General features: G+C 37.1%; 1 protein-coding gene across 1 annotated transcript in view; it reads right to left on the bottom strand.

The window, feature by feature from the left end:
• Nucleotides 1-26282, bottom strand: part of UXS1 (UDP-glucuronate decarboxylase 1) — a 55614-nt gene that overhangs the window by 11969 nt on the left and 17363 nt on the right. Inside the window, exons 5-9 of the mRNA XM_084201325.1 lie at nt 23074-23134; nt 18157-18337; nt 7490-7594; nt 6069-6128; nt 3914-4035 (exon numbers count right to left, since the gene is read on the bottom strand). Of these exons, the coding sequence (XP_084057451.1) occupies nt 3914-4035; nt 6069-6128; nt 7490-7594; nt 18157-18337; nt 23074-23134 (529 nt within the window). The remainder of the gene's footprint in view (nt 1-3913; nt 4036-6068; nt 6129-7489; nt 7595-18156; nt 18338-23073; nt 23135-26282) is intronic.

Here is a 26282-nt window from a genome sequence, read left to right as displayed (position 1 = left end):
GTAAGTCATGTACAGTATTTTATTACATCCTAGAGAAAGAAAAAAACCCCTCTTTGGCCCATATTTATACTGCTAAACATAAGAGTCCTTGAGATTGATCCCTCATGCTGAGATAAAATGCGATCAACTGCCTCCTGCCCTCACAGTTTAAGACAATGCCTTCCCACAGCAGATTGATAAAAAAATTTCTTGAGCCATCCAAAAAGAGCCTGAGAGCAAGATCATAAAATGCAGGATTGTGGACTAGCAAAACACTTCAGCTCACTCCATTATTTATCAGTATGAATTTCTTCACAGAGACTGTGCCTGTACAGATGAAAAGAAACAGTAAGGAAGCAGAAAATGTTGTATTGCTTACAGAGATACTTCCTCTGAATAAGTACTCAAGGGTATTCTATAGCTGTCAGTTAGAATTTAATATTAATTATGCAGTCTCCCTTGCAAAACAAAGCTGTCCATGGTTTTCAGCATGAGTCTTTGCTGGCGATTTAGTTTTAGAGATCCCAGGTCCAAAAACTATCAAAGGTATCAAGGATGCTATAATAACTCCATAATTTAAAAAGACATATTTTAATTTTATAAGCTTTTTAAGAACAGGCATTTTCTTATGTTGACTGTCTTAGAGCAATACAATTTAAATACCAAGTTTCTTTTAACCAAAACAATTTGAATACGACATGTTGTGGCCATAATTCACAAGGATATCGGGTAAGTTTCTCCTATTAATTACCAGTGCTTCCTTCTTTGTAAGTCTGTGCATCTACCTAAACAGCAAGTATGAGCCAGATCTCCCTGCATAAAAGATCAGGAAAGGAGAAGCTACAAATGTCTGCTCTCCAGCAGACAACTGAAATTAAAAAAATCTGATGGAGAAGTCCAGACAGTAGCAGGGGTATCACTGTGACCTGACGAAAATCTTTACCAGTGTCTCAGCCAAAATTACTTAGATTGTTGTCAGCATTCCTTGCTCTAACAGTCCCTTTCTTACCGATTCATGTTCTTTCCCATGTATTTCACAGATCATTAACTCTCAAAATTGTTCCCAAACCTCTGAATTGCAATCACAGCAGCATTACTAGCACTGTGTACACTGGATCCATCTACAATACTCTACAGTGAGGCTGGGTCCAAGGAATTTTATTTGTATGTGCTGTCAATTGTATAAAAAAATGCCATTAACAGTCTAGTAATAGATTTTTAGAATTATTTTGCAAAAACAGTGATGCTAAGATCTGAATTACATAAACACTAAAGCTCCTGAACAAGCTAGGAAGGATAGCCTCAATCATCTGACTCTATACTTTGGGCATAATGCAGGTCCCTGAACACAGCCTACAATTTTACAGTTGCAATGTTATGCTTATAGTTCAACACTTCAGCTATTCTAAGGCAATTCCAAAACCATCACTTAATGTGATAGTTGTATCACAACCAAGCCCATTTCTTACCACCAAAGCTTTCAGGGTCACATAGCTGGTATGAAAAAATGGATGAAGAAAGTAGAAGAAGAAAAATTTTCCTGTAAAATTCCCTAGTGACCTGAAGTGTTTCTTCAGCTCTGGAGAATTTCCTTACAGGTCAGTTGTATAAGAAAGGAAAGAAATCTAGTTCACAGAACACCCTCAATATGCACAGCATTTAAACTGGTGTGTATTTTTATTTACAACACACCTAAGCAGATGATGCAGATCCCTGCCATGAAGGTAGCATCAGATTCTAGTCAGTATTTAAATTAATCCAGAGTATTAATCAATACATCAATACATCAATAAACATCAATACTAAGATTTCCAGGTAGCCCCAGAATGTCAAATACAATTTTTTTAAGGTTGCACAGATAATTGAATGTTAAGTCCTGAATGAAGCACAAAATTCACACTGTGACAGTGTGTGCTGAAACTCCCCTCTCACCACTTTTTCAGGTGATAACATCAAGAAGTGCTTAATTCACAGGGTCAAAGTAAGTGAACAAAACAACACCACCAGCAGAAAAGAACACACTAAAATGCCTTGGTCAGGACAAGCTACTGAGGAACTCTGATAACAGCAAATAGTCAACTTTGAGTAGATTCAAAAACTATTCTGATTCAAACAGGCTGTCTGAAGTATAATGCAGAAGGTCAGTTTTACTTCACATTTTTTGGAAACACTATTATGTATTTAAGGTACCAGCAATGTGCATGATGATGGAAATCTTTTTAAGAAATGACCAAAAAATGCAAAATAACTTTGCCTGTTTCTTATTTTTATTGAAGGTGAGAGATTCTGGAAATATTTTAGCTTGAAATACTGCAAATCCTTCTGTTTGGGGCTAGGTCACTCCTGCTGAAAATCCTCTTAAAAACAGAATGCTTATCGGCAGCGAGGAAAACAGACCTTTTCAAAAGGAAAGACTTCTTCCACTAGTAACAGCATATCACCTAAACACTACTCACCCCCTCTCTTTTCCCCACACCAGCTCAACAGTGTTTCAGAATATCTCTGAACTTAGGACAAGCTTGGGCAGACTTCACTAACCCATAACAAAGTACAAGAAATATGTCACAGAGGTGCCTCTAGGACAGACAGGTCATTTGCATAATGAGGTTTTACTTAATGTACATGTGCACTGCAGTTCCACCTTATAAACCTTTCCTATTCATTGTAAATCCTGCATAAAATCTCTGAGATGCTATCAAGACTCACTCTGTGGTTTTAAGATATAGCCCATGATTTTAAAAATTACCTACTCATGCCCTTCTAAAAGAATACTGCAGTGTGTACCACAAACCTGCAAAAAATGCAATACCCTAGAGCACAAGAATTTCTCATAAAAACTGCAATCTTCAACTGCAAATGGGTTTCCAGACTGACAAGGGATATTTTGCTACAGTGAAATACCGGAGACATCATCCTGAATGAGAGCAGTATCGCCATGTTGGACCTTAAATGATTTAAAAGGGAACAAAGGAGACAGAACCTCTGCCTTCTCTGTCTGGCAGAAGAGATAAGACAAAATTACTACTCTATATTAAAATACTATCTCTTAAAGTCTTACCACTTCAGCTTGATTCTGTTTTCAAGTTTATAAAGTACTTAGAATTTTATAATTTAAAGGTTTAAAATTCTATACAATATACTGTTTGATTTATACTTTTTTATATTAAGGCTGCAAATAACAAGAAATATTGGTACCATTTTCTTTAGTGTGCCATATTTGCTAATTTAATAGTCTCCTAGAGCTTAGATGAACCACAATTAAGCAAGATTTACTTAAAGGTAAACAGTCAATGTTACCTTAGTTAATGATGAGTTTCTACTTGCTGGTTAGGAAACACAAGGAAACTGACATGTATAATTTCTTAAACACATTTTAAATTGCATTTTTATCCTCATGTTCCTGTCTTTGTCTGAAAACAGGCATTACACAGCTAGATATTCATTAAGGTCTGTAATTTATATGTACATAATTTTAAGACATTTCAAAAGTGCTTAAAATATATTGCTTCTATGTAAGTACTCATTAAAGACCTTCCCCATTCTTAACTATATATTCTGATTTTGATTATTCTCCTTCAACATTACACATTTATCAGTAATGGCCTTCTTCAATCCCATTGACTTTTAAGCACCCTAAGGTCACCTCAGTTTAATCTGTCCAAAAACTATTTACTATACTGAAAGGCATATTATACCTATTAAGAACACTAAAGCACATTTTCCACAAGAAGACTGCTCATCTAAAAACACACAACAGATGGGAGCAATAAAACCTTCCCATTAAAGAAAACAGATTTTGCAACAACAGCATAAGTGCTCCTACTTAAGATGTTCTTTTGCCCTCCTACCCCTAAATACACATATTCCAGTCTTGCCATACATTGGGCCTTCAGTGATTACAGAAAAACCACCAAGTCTGATACAAGTTTAATACCTGCTTCATGTATGCATAGCACATGGTCTCTGCAACCCGCTTTCCTTCATCATAGCAGGCTCTTGGACCTATTGGATTCACATGTCCCCAGTAATCCTCATTTTGAGGGTGAACTTCAGGATCTATGGGAAAAAAAACCCACCTTAGATTATGATATATCAAAAGATAACTATATGTGATGAAACTTTCAGTAGAGCATTTGTGTTATACAAGCCAGCACATCTTCTCTCTGAATTCTGCACTTTAGAAAACCTTACATTTTAACACAATTTCTTTAAAGTGCAATCACTGGAATCCCTATGAAAACAGCAGTGGCAGAAGATGAAAGACTAGTAAAATAACTGAGTACAAGCAAACAATGGCCAGCAACTGCTTTCCCTAAAAGAGTGTGTCAACAGAGCGTTAAAGACAACTTTTCTCTGCAAAGACAGATCACCTCAAGGCCATAAATACAAGTTTTATCTAATGTGCTTCAGAGGAAATATTACAGGTTATGCAGGCAGCAGTTATGTAAGAGGCATTATAGGTTATGTAGGAAAGTAAAACAGATTCAAATTTCATAAAATAGGAAACAGGAAAGAAAAAGAGAAAATAGAGATGTATTGTGTTTCTTAAAGCGGAAAGAGTAATGCACCACAAAGTACTTACTTCTTCTATTTTACCCTAAGCATTTTTACTAGCTATCACTGGGCACAATCAGGTTAGACAATCCTTTGGTTTGATCCAGCACAGAAGTTCTTGATTATAAAAAACAATCAAACAACAATCACCTAGGAACCTTGATGGTGTGTGCTTTATATGCTTGAAAAATTACAAACACTTGGTTAAATCTCCCCCTTTGTTGTCTTTAGAACGGTATCATTTCTGCTGGGTTTGAAGTTTGCATACAGTTTACTACAGAACTTCCTAGTGTTGAGAGCTAATTTTTTGAAACAACCTTGTCAGTCAGTTCTGATTAAACCTTCCAGATTTTATGCTGTTCAGACATGATTATGGATGAATTTGTGCCATATGACAGCCACAGAACAGTGGTAAATGCGCAGAAGTTTTACAAGATTATAAAAGCTCACAACAATCTTAAAAAGGTCTGGAAAGATGCTGTGGGAAAGGAGATATTCCAGAAGAGAGATTGTTGAGTTGCAGAAGAGTCCTTGGGGCTATCATTTTTCTCTGTAGAGCCTGACCATAGATAATCTAAGGCTTGGGAGGCAGTAGGAATGCTGCAGATGCTCAGACCACTTTGGCTGGCCAATCATCTTAGTGATCTCTTGCTTGGGCATTTACTTTAAATCTTCTGAAGTAGCTCCACCGAAAGTGGACACTTGGAGCCATGTTCTTTGTCCTTCCTAACGTTTTGCTCACAAAGCTTTGTATCTCGTACCTTTGACCATTTTTTGTTTCCTTTTTTCTCTTTTCAGCTGAGACTCAAATCTACGCCCACTGAGCACAGTACTGTGCCTGTGTATCTCCACTAATCTTGCAACACTGCTATTATCAATTATGCAATAGTTCAAAACAGAAGGAAGTTTCTCTAGCAGGCACAGGGTCTGTTACACACCCTAGGAAGTACTAAAGATTGTTGTAGCATCCAGTCACCATTCTGTCCATCATTCTTTCACACCTTCACTTCTAACAGTAAGAGGAAGATGGAGAGCATTGCCAAATATTACATTTAAAGAGACACCACAAGAACCTGCATGCACAACCAATATTTTCTTAGCTTGGAGGTTACATCCTTTGTCTCTTGCACACCAGGGCAATTGCTAAATCTTAACAATACAATTCCTATGTGATGGGAAAAAAGATATGCATATTTACTATTGAAATCTTTTTTCTCAGGTTTTCATTATGGCATCTGGACTTTAGAGTACAACACTCAATTTCCCCACAAGCCCTTGGAAAAAGAGATGTAAACCAGGACACAGGAAAGATACGGACAACACTGCAAGTCTCCTGCCACCGCTCTTGACTAGATACATGAAGCAAGCACTGTAAATGCCCTTGTCACAATTTAAGCTTTAAGAAAAACATCTCCTGAAAAAGCAAGCTGAGACAGTGATGAAAATCTATCATTCCAGTATCTGACAAAAGATGTGTAAATATCCTTTACATAGTCATATCTGAAGAGCTCTAAATACTGTTTTATTCTTCTCACCTCCATAAACCTCTGACGTAGAGGCCAGCAGCAGCCGTGCTCCAACACGTTTAGCTAGACCTAGATTTTGGGCAACAGGAAAAGGAGAACATAATTAGTGCAAGTGCAAGAATCTCTCACTCATGCTAGCTGTTTTAGTGTGATCCTGTTTTACATGTTTTTAAAGACAATTTGATCTCTTTCAGCAGGCAAATTTAGCTGTAAATCACATCCATAGCTCCCACTTCCAAACTAGAAAACTTAAGAAATAGCAGAGCAGCACCTGCATGTGATGTGTTTGCTTCTGGGACTAGCAGCTGCACTGAATCAAGATCCAAGAACTTAATCTATTACAGTCTAAATAAAGGCCAGGGAAGCATTCCACTTAGGAAATCAGGATCTTGAAACAACATAGTATAGTATGATAATCAAATCTTTCCTTACATAGATTAAAGACAAGCCATGTAAAGAAACGTACACAGAATAACATGTTATAGAACAAAAATCAGTAATTTCTCCTTTGTTATGCCCTTTTAAACTACTTGGATCATCCTACCCATCACTTGAGATTATCCTCCATTCCATTTCAATGGCTTTCTGGTCTTCAAGTTGGCACGGTAAATCGAACTAATCTCTCACCTCTGTCATTCTGGTACCTCAATAGCTTCTGAATCATTTGATTCTCTGAACTGTACTCTCTAGAGTATCACTGAAATAAGAAACTCAGCTATGATAATGCCCAGCAGTTTTTCTGACTCATAACAATTCTTAGGATCACTGACACTCAGATCAGTCTGCATCATACAAAATGGCAGAAAGATGGGAGGAAAAAGTAGTGAAGGCCTGAGGTCTTCTTTTCACAGACCCCTTCCCAGCATCAAAACTAGCAGACACAGCTGAAAACATGGCCTTGTAATTATCCAGCATGACACTAGACATGAAACACTCTTTCAGAATTTGCTAGCCAAGGCATGCACAAGGAAGTGCAGTACTCCTGATGTCTGGAGTTTAAACCAGTGCAGTTCCACCTAGTCCAATGTTTGCTGAGGTGGAAAGGAACACTAACTTATGCTAATCGTGGGAATGTTCCACAGTCAGCAAAGTGAAAACTGCAATCATGAACACAACTGTGCTATAAAAATCCCACACTCTTAATTGTTCCTATTACTTCTGTAATTACTGCACACTCCATAGCCAACTTAGAGGCACAAAGTTCTTGTCCTTTGACAGCCATGTTATTAGTGTTCATTTGCAGATATATTTAAAGGAAAACAACAAAAATCTTCAAAGAGGGTAAAAATACCACCCCCAACCTTATTTTGCCTAAAGAAACACCTTTTTAAAATGTACAACTCATTTGCCTCATCCTCCCATCTCCCCAGCAACTCTGTCAGGATTATATGATGTCTAACCAAGTTAAGTAATAAAAAAATTCCACTTACCCAGCATGTTTAATGTCCCAATAGTGTTGGTCTTCAATGTTTTTATAGGATTATACATGTAATTAGGAGGAGAAGCAGGAGATGCTAGATGATAGATCTGGTCCACTACAGAAAAATGGAGGGGATAGCATTATTATTTTCCCATATAAGATATTAAAGGAGAAAGCAGTGAAGTCAAGAAACCAGTATTCCTTTGTGTACTTCCTAGCACTGGAACCCAGCACTTCCTGTATCACTACGTACAGATGATATGTATATAAACCTGTTGTAACTCTAAGAAAAACTTAATTTTTAGTGAAACAAAACCTTGAGCATAATGTAATATATTGACACTGTTGACAGGAATATCAATGTCTGTGTTGGTGTTCACACTTTTCCACTTATAAAAAATTTAGCTGAGTACTTCCAAAATGCTTAGAAGCTGCAGAAGTATTTACAACATTTTGTTATCCGCAAGTTTCTAAGAAGCTACAAGCTTCAGTGTATTGACTGTGACGCAAAAATGGTAAAAACATTTGTTCAATATGAGGAGAAACTTTTTGGGAAAATTAAATACTGTATTTTTATTTCTAGATGATCTATCAATGAAACATTAATCGGGTTTGTATCATTTATATATTAAATATATATAGCAAGATACAAGTATGCAACTTTTGTCCTTTTCTCCCATTACTTTAGTCACACATATGCAATGCTTTGGATAATACAGTATTTTAGCTTTAATTAAAAAAACAAACACACAAATCAAAACCCAATACAGAGATTTTGACACACTCCTCCACTCCCTGTTATAAAACACAATTAACCAAAGAACTAGTCGAAATTCATTGTCTGAGATGATTGAAGGTTTATTATTAGAAACAAAAGACTGTGGGAAACAAATCTGTTAAATTATAATAAAAAACAAAGCAATGAAAACTGGATGTATTGTCATGCACAGTATCTGATATTCAAAAGCTCAACCTGCAAGCCTTTCATAACATGACTGTTGTAAATATGTTAATGTCTTTCTGTCTTCTCTGCAACTTGAATCACAGCAAGCCAGAACTACCTTAATAAAACCAGCCACGGATAAGCAACTGCAAAAGTAAAAATTAAAAATAAGCTCAAATGAGATGTTTAAGGAAGAACAAACCCCCTACGCCAAGGTAATTCAAGAAAAGCAATCAAAAGGTGAAGTAATAATTAGAATGGCCTGATAAAAGAAAGGGAAAAGAACTCCTTTGCTTTTTAAAATAAAAGTCAGGTTTTTTTTTTTTTAAGATTTGACACTGAAACCAGAAAGAAGCTGGAAAAGTCAAGGCTAGCTGCTATTCTGAGAGAAGAAAATACTGCATGGCATAAGGCTGCCTTGCCCTAGAACAGAACCACTACTGGTCAAACAAATGTCTTCTATTTCCTTAGGTGTTTTATTATTAAAAAGCAATAGAAAAGCACAGCATTAAAAAATAATCTGTACTTTGACCACATGTTGATTTCTCATAGCCTTCTGTTGGGGACTTTAACTTTCACAGAATCTGTGACATAATGAACTTTTTCCTCCAGTGAAATTACTTTTCCTACTTAAAATAGGGTAGAAGCACTCTTGACTATCAAAAACAAAAAAACAAAACCAAATCCAAAAACAAAACCAAAAAAAGTTTTCCTTTTTCTCTATTTAAATACAACTATACTCACTTAAACAGCACAAGCTGTATATGAGTTACATCTAGTAGGGGAAAAAAAAAAGAAAATCAGAAATGGTTTGAATTGGATGAGACCTTAAAGATCACCTCTATCCCACCACACATTGCACCAGACCAAGTTGATCAAAGCCCCATTCAGTCGGGACTTGAACACTTTCAAGTGTTCATCAGGCATCCACAGCTTCTCTGGACAACCTGTTCTGGTGCCTCACCACCTTCACAGGAGCGATTCTGTTTCCTATCTCTAATCTAAACCTACCTTCTTACAGTTTTAAGCCATTTCCCCTTGTCCTATCACTATATGAAAAAATAAAATATCAGCTATGAAGTTATCACCTGCTTTTAACTAGCTGAGAACACTGAAATATTAGAGGAATGTGCCTTCTATTGAAGACTTCCTTCCCACTTTCAAATTTCATCTGACAAAGCAAGTATGCAAACCTTTGCTTTCTGACCGCTTATATACTAAAAAACAAAGCAGACCAGTAGGGCAAGAGCATAAATAAGTGGCTTGAATTATCCATGTGAAAGTCACCCCATACTTTTCAACAGTCTATTGAGCAGTGAAAAAATGAAAAGTAGGTAAGCCTTCAAAGCACAAGTATCTCCTTCACAGTAAAACATCACATTCTTTTTAAGATAAGCACATGTTCTGGTAATAACACTTTAAAAATACCAGCAATATTGGCATGATAAAATATTCAACCTATTTTCTTTCTGAATCCCTAATGAAGTGTGCTTGTATGTAAATCAAGTTTTTCTAGATTGACTGTTGTGTCTGTTGTCTACTGGGCAAGCTCAGCTCCCGATAAGCTTAGATAAGCATACACTGGTTCATCTGGAGGAAGCATTTCAAAGTTTACCACATACTGCATTATCACTGCAACACAAGAAACCCTGCAAAATAATTTTATTCACTGATTAAACTCACAATGTCAAGTGACCAAAATAAGGAGAAATTATTTCAAGCCATACCTCACACCAGAGAACAATTAACTATCAACATAAACATAAGACGAGCTCCTAAGCTAAACTTAATGGCTGTTACTGCAAGCTTTACTATCTTGACAGAGTAATGATATTTGACAGTATGCTCATGCAAATGCCACAAAATATATTGGCTTTTATGTTGCCATTCTCTCTTTGGTCTACAGCTGTTTATCTCTACAAAGCAGGGATGAATTGCTGCCTAGAAGATGTCAAAACAGCCCAGAAAGCTAAAGAGAGAGAGTTTTGGCAGATGTGTAATGTTGAATATTTATTCTCACATAAAAAGGTGCAGAGAAGTAAAATTTCATGTAGCAGGTTCTCTGCTATTTGTTGTTGAATGATCAGGAAATAGTACATCCAACCACTATCAACTCTGGTGCAGCTTTAAGAGAGAGTTTGTCACACAAGGCACCTGTAATAGCAATACAAACAGCATCCAAAGATGACCTGATGCAGTGAGAGCCGGCAGTACAAAGTTCCCAGCTCAGGCTCAATTCCAAGCCCTGCCTGCATTGCTAATGCAACTGAAATTTGTAGGAGTCTATCTGCAACATGAAGCTAGTTAATTGTTCTGCATCATGACGTGTGACATGGAATAATTACTCCTTACTTTGGTCACTGTGACACTGTAAACTTAAGCAGTGAATAAAGCGGGAATCTGCTGGGCAAATGATGCAAAAATGTAGCATGGGGTAAATTTTAACTGGATTGTTGAATTTCAACACATTTCCTACAGATGAGTTCTGAACATGAATAAAATACATGACTGCCTCAAGTTTTGCTTTAAGTATCCCCTTCTCACAGCATGCTACTGTCATAAAACCAAAGACAAGGAGTAGACTGGAAGCTGGGAAAAAGAATGCTCTGTAAAGATGCTGACTGATGCTTGCAGGCAGCAAGCACAACTCAAGCACAGTGGTGCAGAAAAATTAACAAAGTAATTGCTCAAGTCACCTACAGCCAACTCAAAGCTGAAGTTTGACCTTGAGTTTTATGCTGTTTCTTTCTACCTATTCCTTCACAACTCTTTCTAAATTAGGTTTTTGACAAGCTCTGGTGGAATTTTTGGAAAGAGAAAAAACTTCAAAAACACTTTGGTCTGTTAGTAATTTACTCTCCAATCCTAACCTGTCAAAGCAGAAATTAATTCTTTCCTGCCTCCCTCTCCTTCCAATTAATTTGTTTTGTTTTGCAGTTTCTTTGTTGTTTTTTTTTAAATACTGCTAATTTTTGACACACAGCAGCCCATATAGGAATGGTTCCTTTAATGACATGTGGCAATTCAGATACAGAAGGTCAAAAATTACCATTCCTTTTGCTCTACAAGGATACAGTTAGGCTTGTGATTATCCAAGTGGTAATATAACTATTAGCTAGAAATAAATGCACATAAAATACAAAACCCCAAAACCTCCTTGTAATATTCAAGTTTAGTTTAATGTTTAAAAATAAGTAAATAAGTGTGAAAAACAGAGCAAAATAAAGACAGAAAGCAAGACAGCAAGCAAGAAAGCACTCTCCTTCTTTTAGTCCTTCATTCTTCCTTTGTTTCCCAGCTAGCAATTGTTTTAAGTGAAACAAAAAAGGAGCTGGGGGAAAAAACAAGGTTTTCCTTGCCAAATGTACAGTCTTAACTGTCTCATTTGCCTCAATACACTTTCCCCCCATGCATAAAGGCAAAAATCGACCCCTTATGGAAAAGGTTCAGCAAGAGCAGAACGGGCACAGAGATGGAAGACTGGGAATTTGCCAAGCGTCAGATGGCCATCTTCTGAATCAGAAGGACAGGCAACCAGGCAGCTACAGGACCTCTGCCTCTTGCCTGGGAAGGAATCTTTTGTATATCAAGCCTCAGACCAATGAAAAACATCACAGTTTTTCCAAAACATTTGGAGAATGCTGGACATTTCAGTAGGGTGAAAAGTTTCTACCACAAACTTTTCATATTTGATCCATCAAGCTGACAATGCTGAAATAAGAGAAATTGTTTCTCATTCCACCTTCCCTTTATTAACTGTCAGGTCTGAAAAATACCTACTTTTTTTTTTCTCTCTCAGAATTTCAGCAGGCCAGGTAGACAAAGCCATCCACCTAGCTTGGCTGACAACCTTGTGCATTGTAGCACAAAGTTAACAGTTATTTAAGATAGCAGGCAACTTTGTTCCAGCCAGAGCTGTGGAAAGCTGTCCAAGCTACAGCTTTTCAAAGGATTAACTGTTTGGGTGCCTTCAGTATCTACTGAAGGACAGAAAGCAACACATCTAATAATTGACCTCCACAACTCTTTCTCGTTACATGAGGTAAAGAAGTTTAACAACATTTAATACAAAGCCTTGAGCTGGCTTTGCAACAAAGTAAGAGTGCATTTATTTGAAAATAACCGTGTGAACACTTGTGCAAAGTGTTTCGATAAGGACCACAACAGAATAACAAATGATAACAATAAAATTCTGCAAGTTTTATGTGCAGCTCACATGGGAGAACTTTGTTAACTGTGAAGACAGCAGCAAGTAGTTTAGCAAGCACAGGATCACAGACTACTGATAAAGAAAAATTAAACAAATTTATGTTACAATTTTGTTGGAAAAAAGGACTAAAAAATCAAATTAATTTCAAAATAGCACAGACACAGATGCTGGCATAAACATTCAAGTCAGGTACACACTGTGGCATATACAGAAGTCTGTGCTCAACATAAGGTTTAAGTAACATATTGCAAGATAAACAGCAACTAACGTTTGCCAATTATGCCCTTCTCTATGTGAAAAGCCCCTGCCAATTATGCCCTTCTCTATGTAAAAAAAAAAAAAAATCGCCAAAACTTAGCATAAATGGAATCTGCAATACCTAAATTTGGACACAAGCATCCAATCTTGTGTTTTCCTTAATGCTAAACAAGAATGATCAGTAAAACCAGTTGTCCTAGGGTGACTAGAACAAAATACTCCATAAAATTCCATAATACTGCCATAAAATTACTATCACCTTCATTTTCTAGCCCTGGATACGTTCTCCATGCTTCCTAAGTGAATGGTAAGAAAGAAATCTACCACCTTTCCTATGACAGGAAATGACCTTCATCTTCAATTTCTGCCTTCCACATGTGTCACAGTCCCAGAAAGGACTAAACAGGTCACTAAGTCCACTAAACACCTGCATCCATCACTGTATTTGCTAGTCAGGAAGCACTGAGCAGAAAAGCTTTGATCAGAGGCATACAAATAGGTTTCTACAGCTTGAATGTATGACTTTTCCTGTAAAAAAACCCCAGCTGTGCTGGTTTCATTACTGGAGGTCAGGCCAGAGAAGCTAACACAATGAAGTGAGACATTTCTATTGCCCTGAACTAAAAAGGACAAATCCTAGATAATTTACCTGATGCTAAGGATGTTGTCTGTAATGTCAGGCAAACTGGAATAACTTCATAAAGATTTACCATATTGCTCATACTGGAGCAGTTTTGGAGAGCCTCACACCAGACCAAGATCAAGGCACCACTGCACTTGGCTCTGGACAAACAAAATAAAGTAGCATTTGTTACCCTCTGCCTTGCCATAGACTTTCCTGACCATACAATTTAAAAACAGCAAGCTGAACATATTAAGCACAGAAAACGAAGACTAGAAAGAGAAAAATCTGGGATGGAAGTATGGAAGCCAAAGAAAAGCACCATGTATTAAAGATATCCTTTGTGTTTTTATTTGTATGTGTTTTAAAATTACCTGTGAGAGGACTTGAAGACTGAACAATTCTGGGATACTGTAGAACACTGTTTAGTAAAATGTTACCATCCTGACATCTGGAAGGCTGTTACTCACAAGAAGGCCATAGACTATTCTTTTGACCAATTTTGTGAGACTGTTGGTCTTAGCCTTAAAAATCAACTCAGGCCTACAAGCCAGCAAAGTCCTTAAAAATAAAAGGTCAAGCAAATGATTTATTACAATTCTATAAATATTGTTACTTTTCTTACCTATGTTCATGTAACTAGCAACTGCAACACCTCCTGCAAACTCTGAAAGACAATATCCTCGCCACTATGTGTATCATGTGCTAACACCCTGTCTCTCCACTTGCAAAATGTATTATATCATTTTTTCAGTGAGAGTCAAAAGAGCCAAAACTACCTTTGTGTTCACAATAGTCACTGAAATTAGAGCCTACAATTAAGGAATGTTTTTCCAGAAGCTGGACTGCTGGCATGAAGAATTAAAACAGAACAACAAACCGACAGCAAAACCGAACAGCTTCATTTAACTGAAGATCAATTAATCTCAGAATAAGCCACAAAACAGTTGATCATTACCTACACTTACACTTCACTACTCTCTCATTTCGTATTATATTACTTAGGTAGTGCACATGCACTTCTTTTAAATAGAAGTTTTTGGGCATCAGAATGGAACAACTCTTCACTGCTCTGCTGAAAAAGAGTTTGGGCAGCAGTTTCAGCTGCCACAGACTGCAAATTTAGAAGTATCATACAGTATTTTTCAAAACATACTGTGCACTTTTGTTTAGGGGAGTGAAATCAGTTCAACTGACTCAACTGTTTCCACCGTTGACTGTAAATCTGAGGCATTTTCAGGCCTGGTTTTGTTTCAAATTTGTGAAAGGTATAATAAAAACAAAACAATACTACAAGCAACCAAAAAGAAATACAAGGCCAAAGTGTGTTCCTGTGAACCAGTTCAACTGAGGACATCTTTCAGATACAGCAGATAGCGGGGTTTAAAGGAAATGTGCACCTATCACTTTACAGAAGATTGTTTTAAGGCTTCCAAAAGTTGCTGAGGAAGCAGGAAGAAGAAACACCAGTGGGAGAAGGATATGGGCTATGTGTAACTATCTGATGTTCTCTTCCAGATTTATTCAACTGCTGTGTGTGCCTAAGGGTAGCTGAAAACTGGACCTCGAGACTGGGAACTGAGATGCATCTTTTCCTGCTTAGGGGTACTGCTTAGGCTTGTGGAATGATCATGTGCCATCTTATGACATCACTTTGAAAGTGGCTTGGTTTTTCATGTGTGTATTTTTGGGGATTTTGTGGGGTATATGGGCTATATTTTGGTTGGTTTTTTGGGGGGTTCTTTTTTGGTTTTTTTTTTTTTGTTGTTGTTGTTGTTTTTTGCCTTTTTTAAACCCATATATTTAAGTATAACACTATTTCACAATAGAAATAGAGACTTGGGTGGCTTGAAGTGATATAAAAACAAACCCTTACTTTTTACTACAAACACAGAGTATAAATGCGGATATAAAGAAAACAGCACTAGTGCTTATGTCACTATGTAAACCAAGTACATTACTAATAACGTACATTTATTTAATACAGAATTTCCTTCGGCATTTTCTAATGCAGTTTATCTATTACCCTAAATTGGAGTACATCACAGTAACACCAGATGAAGCATTAATTCTCATTTGTTTTCCAATTAAGATCTGTGTGTCCTTACAATATGGTTTGTAGGAACACGAGCCACAGTGCTCTCATGTGACTATCTTGGGGCACTTGTAACCCTAATGAATGCAGAGAATGAGGCAGAAAATAAGCAAAGGTGTATTTTTTCTTTCCTGATAATACAAAAAAGAGCATTATGAGATTTTTTTCCTTTCCAGACCAGCCTTCAGAAAAAAAGCCTTGTCTTCCAAAAAAGTACCCATTTAATAGTGTATTAAAGCTCTATGTGAGGGTTAGGCTGAAATGAAAATATCTTTAAAAACACATAACTGAACTATAACAGGAAAAGAAGGGTTAATACAGCTATTCGCAACTTTTTTTTTTTTACTATTTTTTATCTTTCAATATTCCTGAACTACTTTCATTCCACTAAAGAATTCAAAACCCTTTTTCTTCTGCTTTAAAAAAACAAAGTGAAAACTTGTGCATCTCCCACAGACATTTCCAAATGCTAAAGCAAATAACATCCTAGTAGAGGAGAAAGACATTCAGCACTAGAGATAACTACAGTTGTCACAAGGCTACAAAATAAAATGTGTGTTTGTGTGATTGATAATTGTCTCTGGCCAACCTAGATGAAGACGCAAGAATGCTGAGTCCCACTTGGTGTCATGGTTCAAAGACAATGACGCAGCCAAGGCAGACTGCGCGTAGGCACCACTGTGAAGCTGAAAGCTACCCATCTTGAGACTAAATTCACTTTTCCATATCCAAAGAAAAGCACTGCTCTTTCTAGACCAAAAATGAGGTCTCTTTCAGAAATAAAGCACTGATTATCCTCTCTGGAACTGAGCTGTCAAACAACCTTATATAACCTGGTTTAAACAGGACAGCAAATACAGAGAAATTCTTTAGACACAAACCTACTTTTTATCATGACTGCACAGTCATTCCAACTTCTATTTCCAAGTAAAAAGGAGAAACTGGGAGTAAGAAAAGTAGTATCTGATATATATGCCAACTTGCTGATCTGTTAAAAAACTGTCCCCTCATTGCCTCATTGGACTATAAACTCTGCAATAAAATGAAATTTTATCATGTTCTTAGTGTATTAAAGTTAATTTTATTTTAACACTTAGCCATGCCAGCCCTCAATTTACACTGTTGGAAGATGAAAAGACATTCAATAAACTACCCAATGAATAACATGCAATAATTAGCTTTCAGTACTAAATAGGGAACTGGTATCTTAATTACATAGGCCATAGCAAAGGTAGCTGAAGGATCTCAGAATTCCCATTCATTAGTGCCTAGTTAGCTAGGCAACAATATAGTAACGATGATAATTCTCTAAGAAAGTAATGTAATTAGACAGAAAAAAGGAAAAGAATGGAAAAGATTAGAAAAGCTGACAAATGGATCTGGCTGAGGTATGAGCTACCAGCACCTGGAGTCAGTTAATAAGATCCTTGTTCCATTATCCTGTCAGTGGAAGCAGAAGTTTGAAATAACTTCTAAATAACAGGCAGTAACTGAAGCAGGGCATTGTCAGAACAGAGCAGGAGCATGTGTTTTTGCAGGACTGTTTCAGTAGTGTTGCCAGGAATTATCACAAGCAATAATAAAAGAGATGCAATTACTAGAGATATTTCCTGTGAAATTCCATCCACTAGAATTCTTTAGAAATTTAAAAAAACCCAAACCACTCATTTTTTTTCTTAAAATGAACAAGTACATTGCTATAGAGTTTTAAAAGGTTGGAGCACACCCACCAGAACTGCAGTGTAATTTGAGCAATGCTTTCACTGAGTCATTATATGGTTAGATACTCCCATAGAAGTCTATAAACTCATATCTCTCTCCAATACAATGATGTTAATGGTGCCTTAAAATCAGATTATTTAATAGTTTGAGGTTAATGACAGTTCAGATGTTGAGCATTTAAACTTTAAAGCAGAACACACTCTTGTTTGTTTGAATCTTTCTTTAGAATTGGTGTATTTTTTTTTTTGTTTGTTTTTCTGTTGAAAACTAGGGAAATTCAGTGCTGCTGTTTTCCAGCTCTTCAGGTTGTAGACTGCCTGTACTTAAAGCGGGAGCAATGTTTTCTACAGAAGACACTGAAGGCACCTAAGGAAAGTTAATTTCCTCTCAAATGACCATACACAGTTGCAGGATGCATATCTAGTGTAGCTGCAGCCCTCAATCACACTTCACTTCATGAAGTATCTGGACCACACACTCTGTGTGTGCAAGCCAATGCAGGCACGTAGGAAAGTGGGACAATGGATGGGACAGACAGACTGTTTCACTGCCATCTTGCCTGCTCCCAAAATCAGACATATCAGGATGTTTTTAAGGTCTCTTTCCTCTGGTCCACTCAGAAAAGAAGAACTGACTTCAGACAAAAGTGCTCTGAACCTTTTACTCCATACTGGTCACAGAAAACAGGCTAATAATAAACCAAGCATACAGATACATTAGATAGATCAACCCAGAAGTCAGCACGTCAATTTCATTTCTTTATAGACACACACACTTAGAAGGGAAAGGCACAAAAAAGTGCAAATACCAAAGCAGAGACTACCTACCTTCAATGTACAGGGGCTCAACGACATCATGATTTATCAGTTCGAAGTTCTCATGACCAATCCAGTGCTCCACATTTCTTTTCCTGCCCGTAAAGAAGTTGTCCACAACTGTAACCTCATGGCCATCCATCATTAGTTTGTCAGTAAGATGAGAACCCACAAACCCTGCTCCTCCAGTTATCTGCGTTAGGACAGTTGGTATAAATTTCTTTTTCTTTTTACAGAAACACTAGACAAAGTCTACAAACATGAAGACAGAACAGTAGTTTTCAGATCTTTGCTTACTCCAGGGGAAACAACTCCATTTCCATGTATATTTTTCTTTCGCAACATTTACAGACTTCAAAATTTTGAGAGACATGCTCAACAAGTTCCATCACTGTTAGGCTAGAAGGTCAGCTACCTATTCACATCAACTGATAACATTATATTCATTTTTTGCATTCATATTGGATTGTGCTCTTTTTTGCGACAGCAAAGTTTAAAAACATGCAGAAAGGTATTAGAAGAAATTTCTACAAATCCCATTTCTCAGAGAAAATAAAAGGTATGACAGAATGCCAGGTTACTTTTGAGTCAGATTTATCAGACATGTCAAATCCAGCTTTTGTCTGGTTTACATGGAAGACATACTGGGTGTTCTAAGTAAGTACTGTAAGTTTTCACCCAGAAAGGAGGAAGGGAATTCTCTGAAGACCTTTCATTTGAAATATCTCCTAAAACCAAAATCATTCTTTCAGTGTCTTAATGCATCCATAGCTTACATCATCCTGGCCTGAGAAGGTCAGTCAGTTGGATTAGATGATCTTTGCAGGTCCCTTACAACTGAAAAAACTCTATTCTATACCATTAGCTCTGACATGCAGCATTTGCCTGTCTTGAAACTCTGATGTTCTGCTGCAAAGAAACAAGAAGAAATAAAATACTTAAAACTCTGTACTCCTGTTTCATTGAATAAACAAGCTCATTAATTTTTCCCTTTTTACACCACAGACTTTAACAGTAAACAAGCAAATTAAAAAATCAGTTATTCAGTACTGAAGCAGTCAGCACAATAAGCAGAACTGCAAGTTGTGTGACACACCCACACCATCTACAGAAGCAATTACTTTCTCTACATTTCATAAATTGTTTTCAAGAACCAAGACATGACAGATCACAACACTCAAAAAGCAGACCTGTAAGAGACCTGTGTGGTATCAGCTATAAAATATATCTGCATGGTCAAATTCACATTTTCAAAGTGATTCAGCTGTTGATGTCCATTCTTCAGCTGTAGTGACAACTAACTAAACAATGAAAGGACAAGGTGGAATCAAGCAGGAATCTAATGACTGGATACTACTGAAATGACTAAGTGCTGCATGGAAAAGGATGAGATGTCTGAAGTTCTTTTACTTTGGGTTAGTCAAAGACTAAACATTTATCCTGTCCACTACTCTGCCACCCACTGTTTTAAAAAGCAAGATTAGCAGATTTTTTTTTTAACTAGGAAATAAAACAAAGGAAAACCTACAAAGGTTGAAAAGGAAAAAAAAAACCCATACAAAAATTACATCTGTTTTCTTTTGCAAAAACTTGCATGTCCACTTCTTGTATTCTCATCCTTCCTTTTCTTATTAAAAATTCAGGGGCACCAGAGTGTCAAAACAATTGTACTTAGCAGTTAATGAAAGAATCATTTAGTTGGTCTGTTTAGTATTCTTCTGAGTTTGTCAAGGCTTCCTTGTGGCAGATTCAACATCTTATTCAGCTCCCTGACAAATCTGAAGTAGAAACAGGATTTAGGACAAATCCCCTCTGGAGTAAAAGAAAGAATCTCAAGACTCACGTTATGCTGCAACAGAGAGGAGGGAAGAGCAGCTTTCTGGCAGAATGATGAGAATGAGGACAGAAGACCAGTAACTGACGGAGAACAGCCCTTTGCCAGGTGTCACCACTTACAAGAGAGGAAAAAACCAAACCCATGCATGGCAAACCTAATGCCATGAGTTTATCCTGACTCATAAGCAAGCTGCAGCCTTGCTCAATGTTCCAAGGGTTTTGGCTTTTCTTCGGTGACCAGGATAAGACTTTTCTGTAGAAGACCTGAATCTACTCCTTCAACTGAGGCCCAAGGAAATCTTGTGCTGCTGCTTCTGTTGCCGAGGTACTGGAGAAGATAAACTCAATGCTTGCAATATATGTCTTTGGTGCAGTAAAAGGAAGTGTTTCCTTCCCAATATCCCTCAAAAAAAAAAACCCCACAAACCCAACCAAAAAAGGCAAAAAAGCATAACAAGCACAGAAAAAAAGCACACACACAATAAGAAGAAAAAAAGCACAAAAAAGGTAAAAAAAAGCACAAACCAATTCTGTCTGTAAAGAAGTTTCCAATTACTTTAAACCTACAAGTAGTTTTTATGATGAAACTAGGTTGGCTTTTTCAACATATCACTTCCATGGGTATTAGACAAAGAACTTAAGAAATTATTGAGAAAGGAGTTGAATTTCCCCTGGAAAAGTAAAAAAAACTATGTAAATTATGTTTTTTATCATTACTTGATGCAACATTAAAAAAATGACTTATCACTGAAGTTCTTTGTACAACCTTTCTGTAATTTCTCATACAAGCATCACTTCTAAATATAACTTCCTGCAAATTACAATGACATATTAATCCACATAATCAGAAGTTGTACATGAATCATATCCATATCAGAACTGGAGCACCATCACTTGGGTCTTAAAAAGGAATTCTTTATTAAGACAACATTAATGAAAATATTTAATTACTTAGTAGAGCTCGTATACTTGGTAACTTCAGCACCTACTAAAAGGCACAAATATTACAGGTAATTATCTTCACTAGAGGCACTTACAGGTTTGTTTATTTATTACACATTTCTGCTGTCTGCAATCAGATTCAAAACATCTTATGCCCCATAAGGAAATTATATTTATTTTTTTGTTTTCTGCTTTTATGACTTTACTACATTCAACTCGGGAAAAAAAACACCCAATAGACTGAACCAATGGCAACACTATCTTGCACATAAGAGAATTCTTTCTCTTGCATATGAAAGCCTGTGGTCTAGTCATTTCAGAGAACTCAGGAAATAAATAAATCATGCACAACAAGGTGAAGATCTCTTTTCAATGAAAGTGACAGGATATCTGGTCTCGGCTGAGATACCACCACTACTAGAAATCACATCCAGAGAGATGCTGTTTAATAAAAACTAACTGCTAGAACTGTTGTTTTGTCAGGACAATGCTGTGGGGATCTCCAGGCCAGAGCTGGAGACTGCAGTCAGAATTAAAAAAAAAATTAAATAAAGAATGCATTCTAGAAAAAGATGAAGTATTAACAAAATACAAAGCAAAAACACATGATCTAGCAAAATTCACTTGGCTGGCCAGTTCTTGAGAATTTTGAAGTGTCGTGCAACATTTTTATGGGAACTTCAGCTATGCAAAAGAACATGGGATTATTTCCCCTACAAGTATGACAGCAACACTGTAACAGAAGGGAACAGCCCCCATGGGCAGGAGGCCTATGAATGCCCATCGGAGTTGGCACAAAACCAGTCAGAACAACCTACTACTCCTTTTGGCCAGCTTTCTCTGTAGTCATTTAAACTCTACAAAATACACTGGGAACCAAAAAGCTATTCACCTCCAGGTCAGCTGAAAACTCTCCCATTCCAACTACTTGCCACCTCTGTTGAAGCAACAAATTTCAACAAAATATCCCGTATTTTTCAGTGGCAAAGTCTGGAAGTGAACATTAAGAGCTCCAGAGCCTGTTAACAGCTTTCACTGACACTTTTGTAGGAAGTACATTCTCACACACAAAACATGACATTAAGGTTACTTCATACCCTTGCAAACACATGAAGTACACAATTTAGGAATTTTCAAAATTAAACCTCTCTCTATTTTCCTCAGTTTATTTTCTGTAGTCAACAGGGGCACTGGGAGTCTACAGGTCTCTCTTCATCAGACTGTCATAAAAATGACAGAACACCATTGCAGAACTAATTTGGTAACATTTTGTGAAATTTTTCAATAGCAGTGAAGATTATTGCCTAAATATGCAGTAAAATAATTTTTCTGCATATTTTCAGTTTTTTTCTTCAAGATTTTGAAGTCAAAGCAAACAAAGGCACCAGCTAAGTTAGGCACATTAGCAGGGCTTTGTTGTAGACTTTACTTTCATTACTGCAGAAGCGGAAGTTCAAACTCTATTTTACACATCTCAAGTAGCTATACTTTCTCTGCCCTCAAAACATGAGGACAATTCCCTGCCCAAGACACACAGACACAAGGAAAAATCTAGGTCACAGATAACATCAAAAGTGTTTGCAGACAAAACTGGAAAGCTGATTTCCAGCACAACTCATTAAGTTTAAGAATGCCCTGGACAACTCCTTTTCCTGAGTTAACCTGCCATCCTCTTCAACTCTCAACTGCTTATGGTGCTTCAAAATAACAGAAACAACAGAGAACATACAGAGAGATCAACATTCCCCGCAGAGCAACTTCTTTTCTAGCCTTATGACTAGATTTTGCCCACTTTGGTCACACAAGGCTCCTGTTAAGATGTGCTTAAAAAGTTTCCCAGTCTCTGAAAGTTTAAGCCATCAGGGAGCACACAAAAAGACTCTTTGGCAATGCGATCCTGAGAAGTTACAGGGAAGAGCAGTTTAGCTGGCAAGTCAAACTTCAAAGCAGAGTCCACGTGTACTGTTCATATGCTGAGTTTGAGAACATCAACACAAATAAGTGAAGCAGTGCCCTAAAACCTGTGCAACACATATGGCATTCAAGGTAATTCCCTTCATCCCTTCTCATGTCTTTAATCCTACAAAACAATTATGTTCCACAGAATTTTTTTGTATTTCCCCAAAACAACCTCTGAATAAACAAACTTACCAGGATTCTTTTACGATCCTTTTCTGATAAAAATTTCACTGGTGGGTATTTCTGGGTGAAACTACAGAACATTTCAAAACAAAAGAAGAAAAACTAAGTAAGTTTCAGCCTGGTTTCTTCCACATACCTCTCTATGACACATGCGAAACTACTCTGAAAACTTTCCATTTATAAAGTTATGCTAAGAGTATATTTAGTCCTTTATTCTAAAAAAGAATCTGGGTCAACACAAGACAATGCCTATGCATGTTGGAATAGCAAAATTCATCTACAAAGAGTGCTTTTAAAAGATTTCTGTCTGATTTTATATAATGAATCACTTGACTTTTATCTTTTGAGAGCAGAACTTGTGTCATGCATGACGTCACAAGAGAATAAAACAATAAAACATGAGCAGTGATTGCCTTTTGTAGTTTTAAAAAGCAAACAACCCTCTTAAAAGCTCTGGAACAAAAAGCAAATTTTGTTGACTTACCACATTGACTTCAAACACTTTTCCTTCAAGTTTCAATATGAAACTTGCAACATAAAGTCTTAATTTGCCTTAAAGTTTTACAAAAATCAATATAAAGTTTACAATCAGAATGTTGAAAAAACATTTTAAGATATTTCAACAATTTCTATAAGAGATCTTATTCAATATGAAAACTAATCTCAATTTTCTTAGACATGCTAGCTGCCATTTATTTGATGGTCTTCAAGCTAGTAATTTAATTTTTGCATCTTCTTTACAAGAACTTAATCAAACCAGAACCACCATAAAATAAAATTACGCAACACATGAATATTAAGTGCTCTCTCAAGCTCTTGATGCTTCAAACCTTAGAACAACTTCTTTCCCTCCCTGGCATGCATTCTGCACAGAGCAACAAAGTCCTCTGAAAGATGGTGCGAATTTTATTTATTTATTTCAGTAATTAGCCTCATAGTCTTGGCAATTTAATAGTTCAGGTTTTCCTTAGCTAGATATCAGTATGACACTGCACACGCTGTGGTTACTTTTCTCCTCCAGTAAGTCCACAGGCTAGAGATAGCCTTGTGTAGCAGGCAGGAGCCAAAAATGCCAAGAGTTACATTTTCTTCTACTTACCAACAGCTGCTGATTGAACTGACCCTACAACTGTGGTCTTGAAACACCCCCTTCTCTGCTTCTAACCTGCAATACTGGCTCAGCAGGAATTCTTCAGCACCAGAGCACAGATGCTTCAGTACTTTATCCAATTTTCATCACAGCATGAAAGCTGCTTTTAGTTTCTTGGATAGAGGAAATATGGCAATGGAACCTTCCAATGTTAGCCACACAGGGAGACTGAAAAAGAAGCTACCTACACTTGCCTTACATCACTATACGGGTCACAAAAAGTTTCTTTGATTTATGCTGAAGCAATGAAAGACAGTGCATAAGCACAATGCAGATGTGTAATCCGTATCATTTCTGAGAGAGGAAAATTCACTCAGAACAAGAGATTTATGGAGTTCAAAATAAGTTTAAGTGCCAAATAACTAGACGCAAGGCATGTCTCTCTCCTCCATACTGAAGACCACTATTTTAAGGTTGCAGTAATGCAGCCTGGGGTCATATTGCTGCCAAAGGACCTCACAACCATTTTTGCTCCTTTTATTACACCAGTAGCAGTTTAGAGGCAGTGGGATAGAGTCTGGCAGCCAAAAACCTTTTGGCAACAAAATGGAGTTCATCTTGACTTGATGCTTGCTTTGATGACTACATGGCAATGCTTTTGCTGTGCAAATTCTTAATAAAATCTTTTCAGCTCTAGCTTCAGTTAAATAATCTCTTGTCATGAGACTTGCATTAAGGAATTCTTGTCTTTCCTGCCTCACAAAAGCGTGAAGATGGCTTGCTTTCAAGTTTTATCAGCTTATGAAATAAGAAAACATTGACACTAGAATAAACTTTGCAAGCAAGATCAGCTTTCAGGCATCTGACAGTGAGTAGTTATTTACTGCCACTTCACACAGATATAAAATTTTAAAAATATTAATTGCAACAACTCACATTCAGCTAAACAACCAGAGGTAAACAGCTATATTATTTGAAAAATAATGGTAATAATAAGAGCACCCCTTTTGTGAAAGTATAATTTTCAGATTGGGTCATACAGAGGCAAAAAATATTTTGATTCCTGCTCCTTTTTCCTAGAGTTCTGAAAAAAGACTTATCAATATACATGAAACAGTCATAGTATTTATATGGGTTGTGGGAGAAGTTTTACCTTAATGGTTCTAATGGTTTTACTCAACAACTCATTGCTCATTTGAAAAAATACAACAATTATTAAATAAAAAAGAGCCAATCAGGATACCCTCCCACAAAGGTCTTCTGTGGATGGCAGAAGAAAATACCTGAATTACCCGCAGCTGATGCTGAAGGCTTACTGAACTATCAACAAAGATTAAATAAATCAATTTAATATTGCAATTGGCAAGGTGGTGACACAACCTGCAACTTCTTTCACATTGCCAATACACACCTAGTTCAACCAATGAAGTTCATGTACACATTAAGAGATGAGCAACCAGCTCAGTATTCTCACTGAAATAAACTGCATGTGGCAGGTCACTGAACCTTTCAAATCAATTGTAAAAAGCAGAATTTTTTCTCCTTTTTTTTTTTTTTTTTTCAGCCCAGGAAGGGTGGGAGGAGGAGCAGCTGTTCACTGACAAGACACTGACAAAAATTCTGAACGCTAAAGTACTGCAGGTGACAAGCATACCTCTGGCCAGCAGCAATGGTATTCTGCCCCCTCTCCAGAGGAAGAGCACACAACCACCAGTATGCAATACCCCACAAGGGCTTACTAGTACTGCGTGGAGAATCCAATCTTGACCCTTTGCAATGCAGCGTCTCTGTTTTGCCTGGGGGACTAACAGTGTCACCTGCAAAACAGTACCACTGGCAAAAGCAGCATGCCCTAGTCAGAGCTGACAGTTCCCACTGCCATAGACCTCATTCTGTGATGAAATCATCTGAGGACACCCAGATGAGAGAACTGATGTGACACCAAGGCGAAGAGGCAGAGTGAGGGGTAACACATTCCCTTACAGATCCTGAGAGAAGCAGGTCAGCCAGGCTCATCCAAAGCACACACACAGGCTAAGATACACAAGCAAGTCACTGTACAGCAGCTGAAGCAGAGTGACCAACCACAAGTATGGGAAAAGTGTGGTAAAACATACTTTAAGTCTCT

The sequence above is a fragment of the Fringilla coelebs genome (assembly GCF_963513975.1).
Source record: "Fringilla coelebs genome assembly, chromosome: 2".
Classification (NCBI taxonomy): Eukaryota; Metazoa; Chordata; class Aves; order Passeriformes; family Fringillidae; genus Fringilla; species Fringilla coelebs.
The sequence above is the reverse complement of the archived record's forward strand: the minus strand, read 5'-3'. Positions and strand labels throughout refer to the sequence as shown.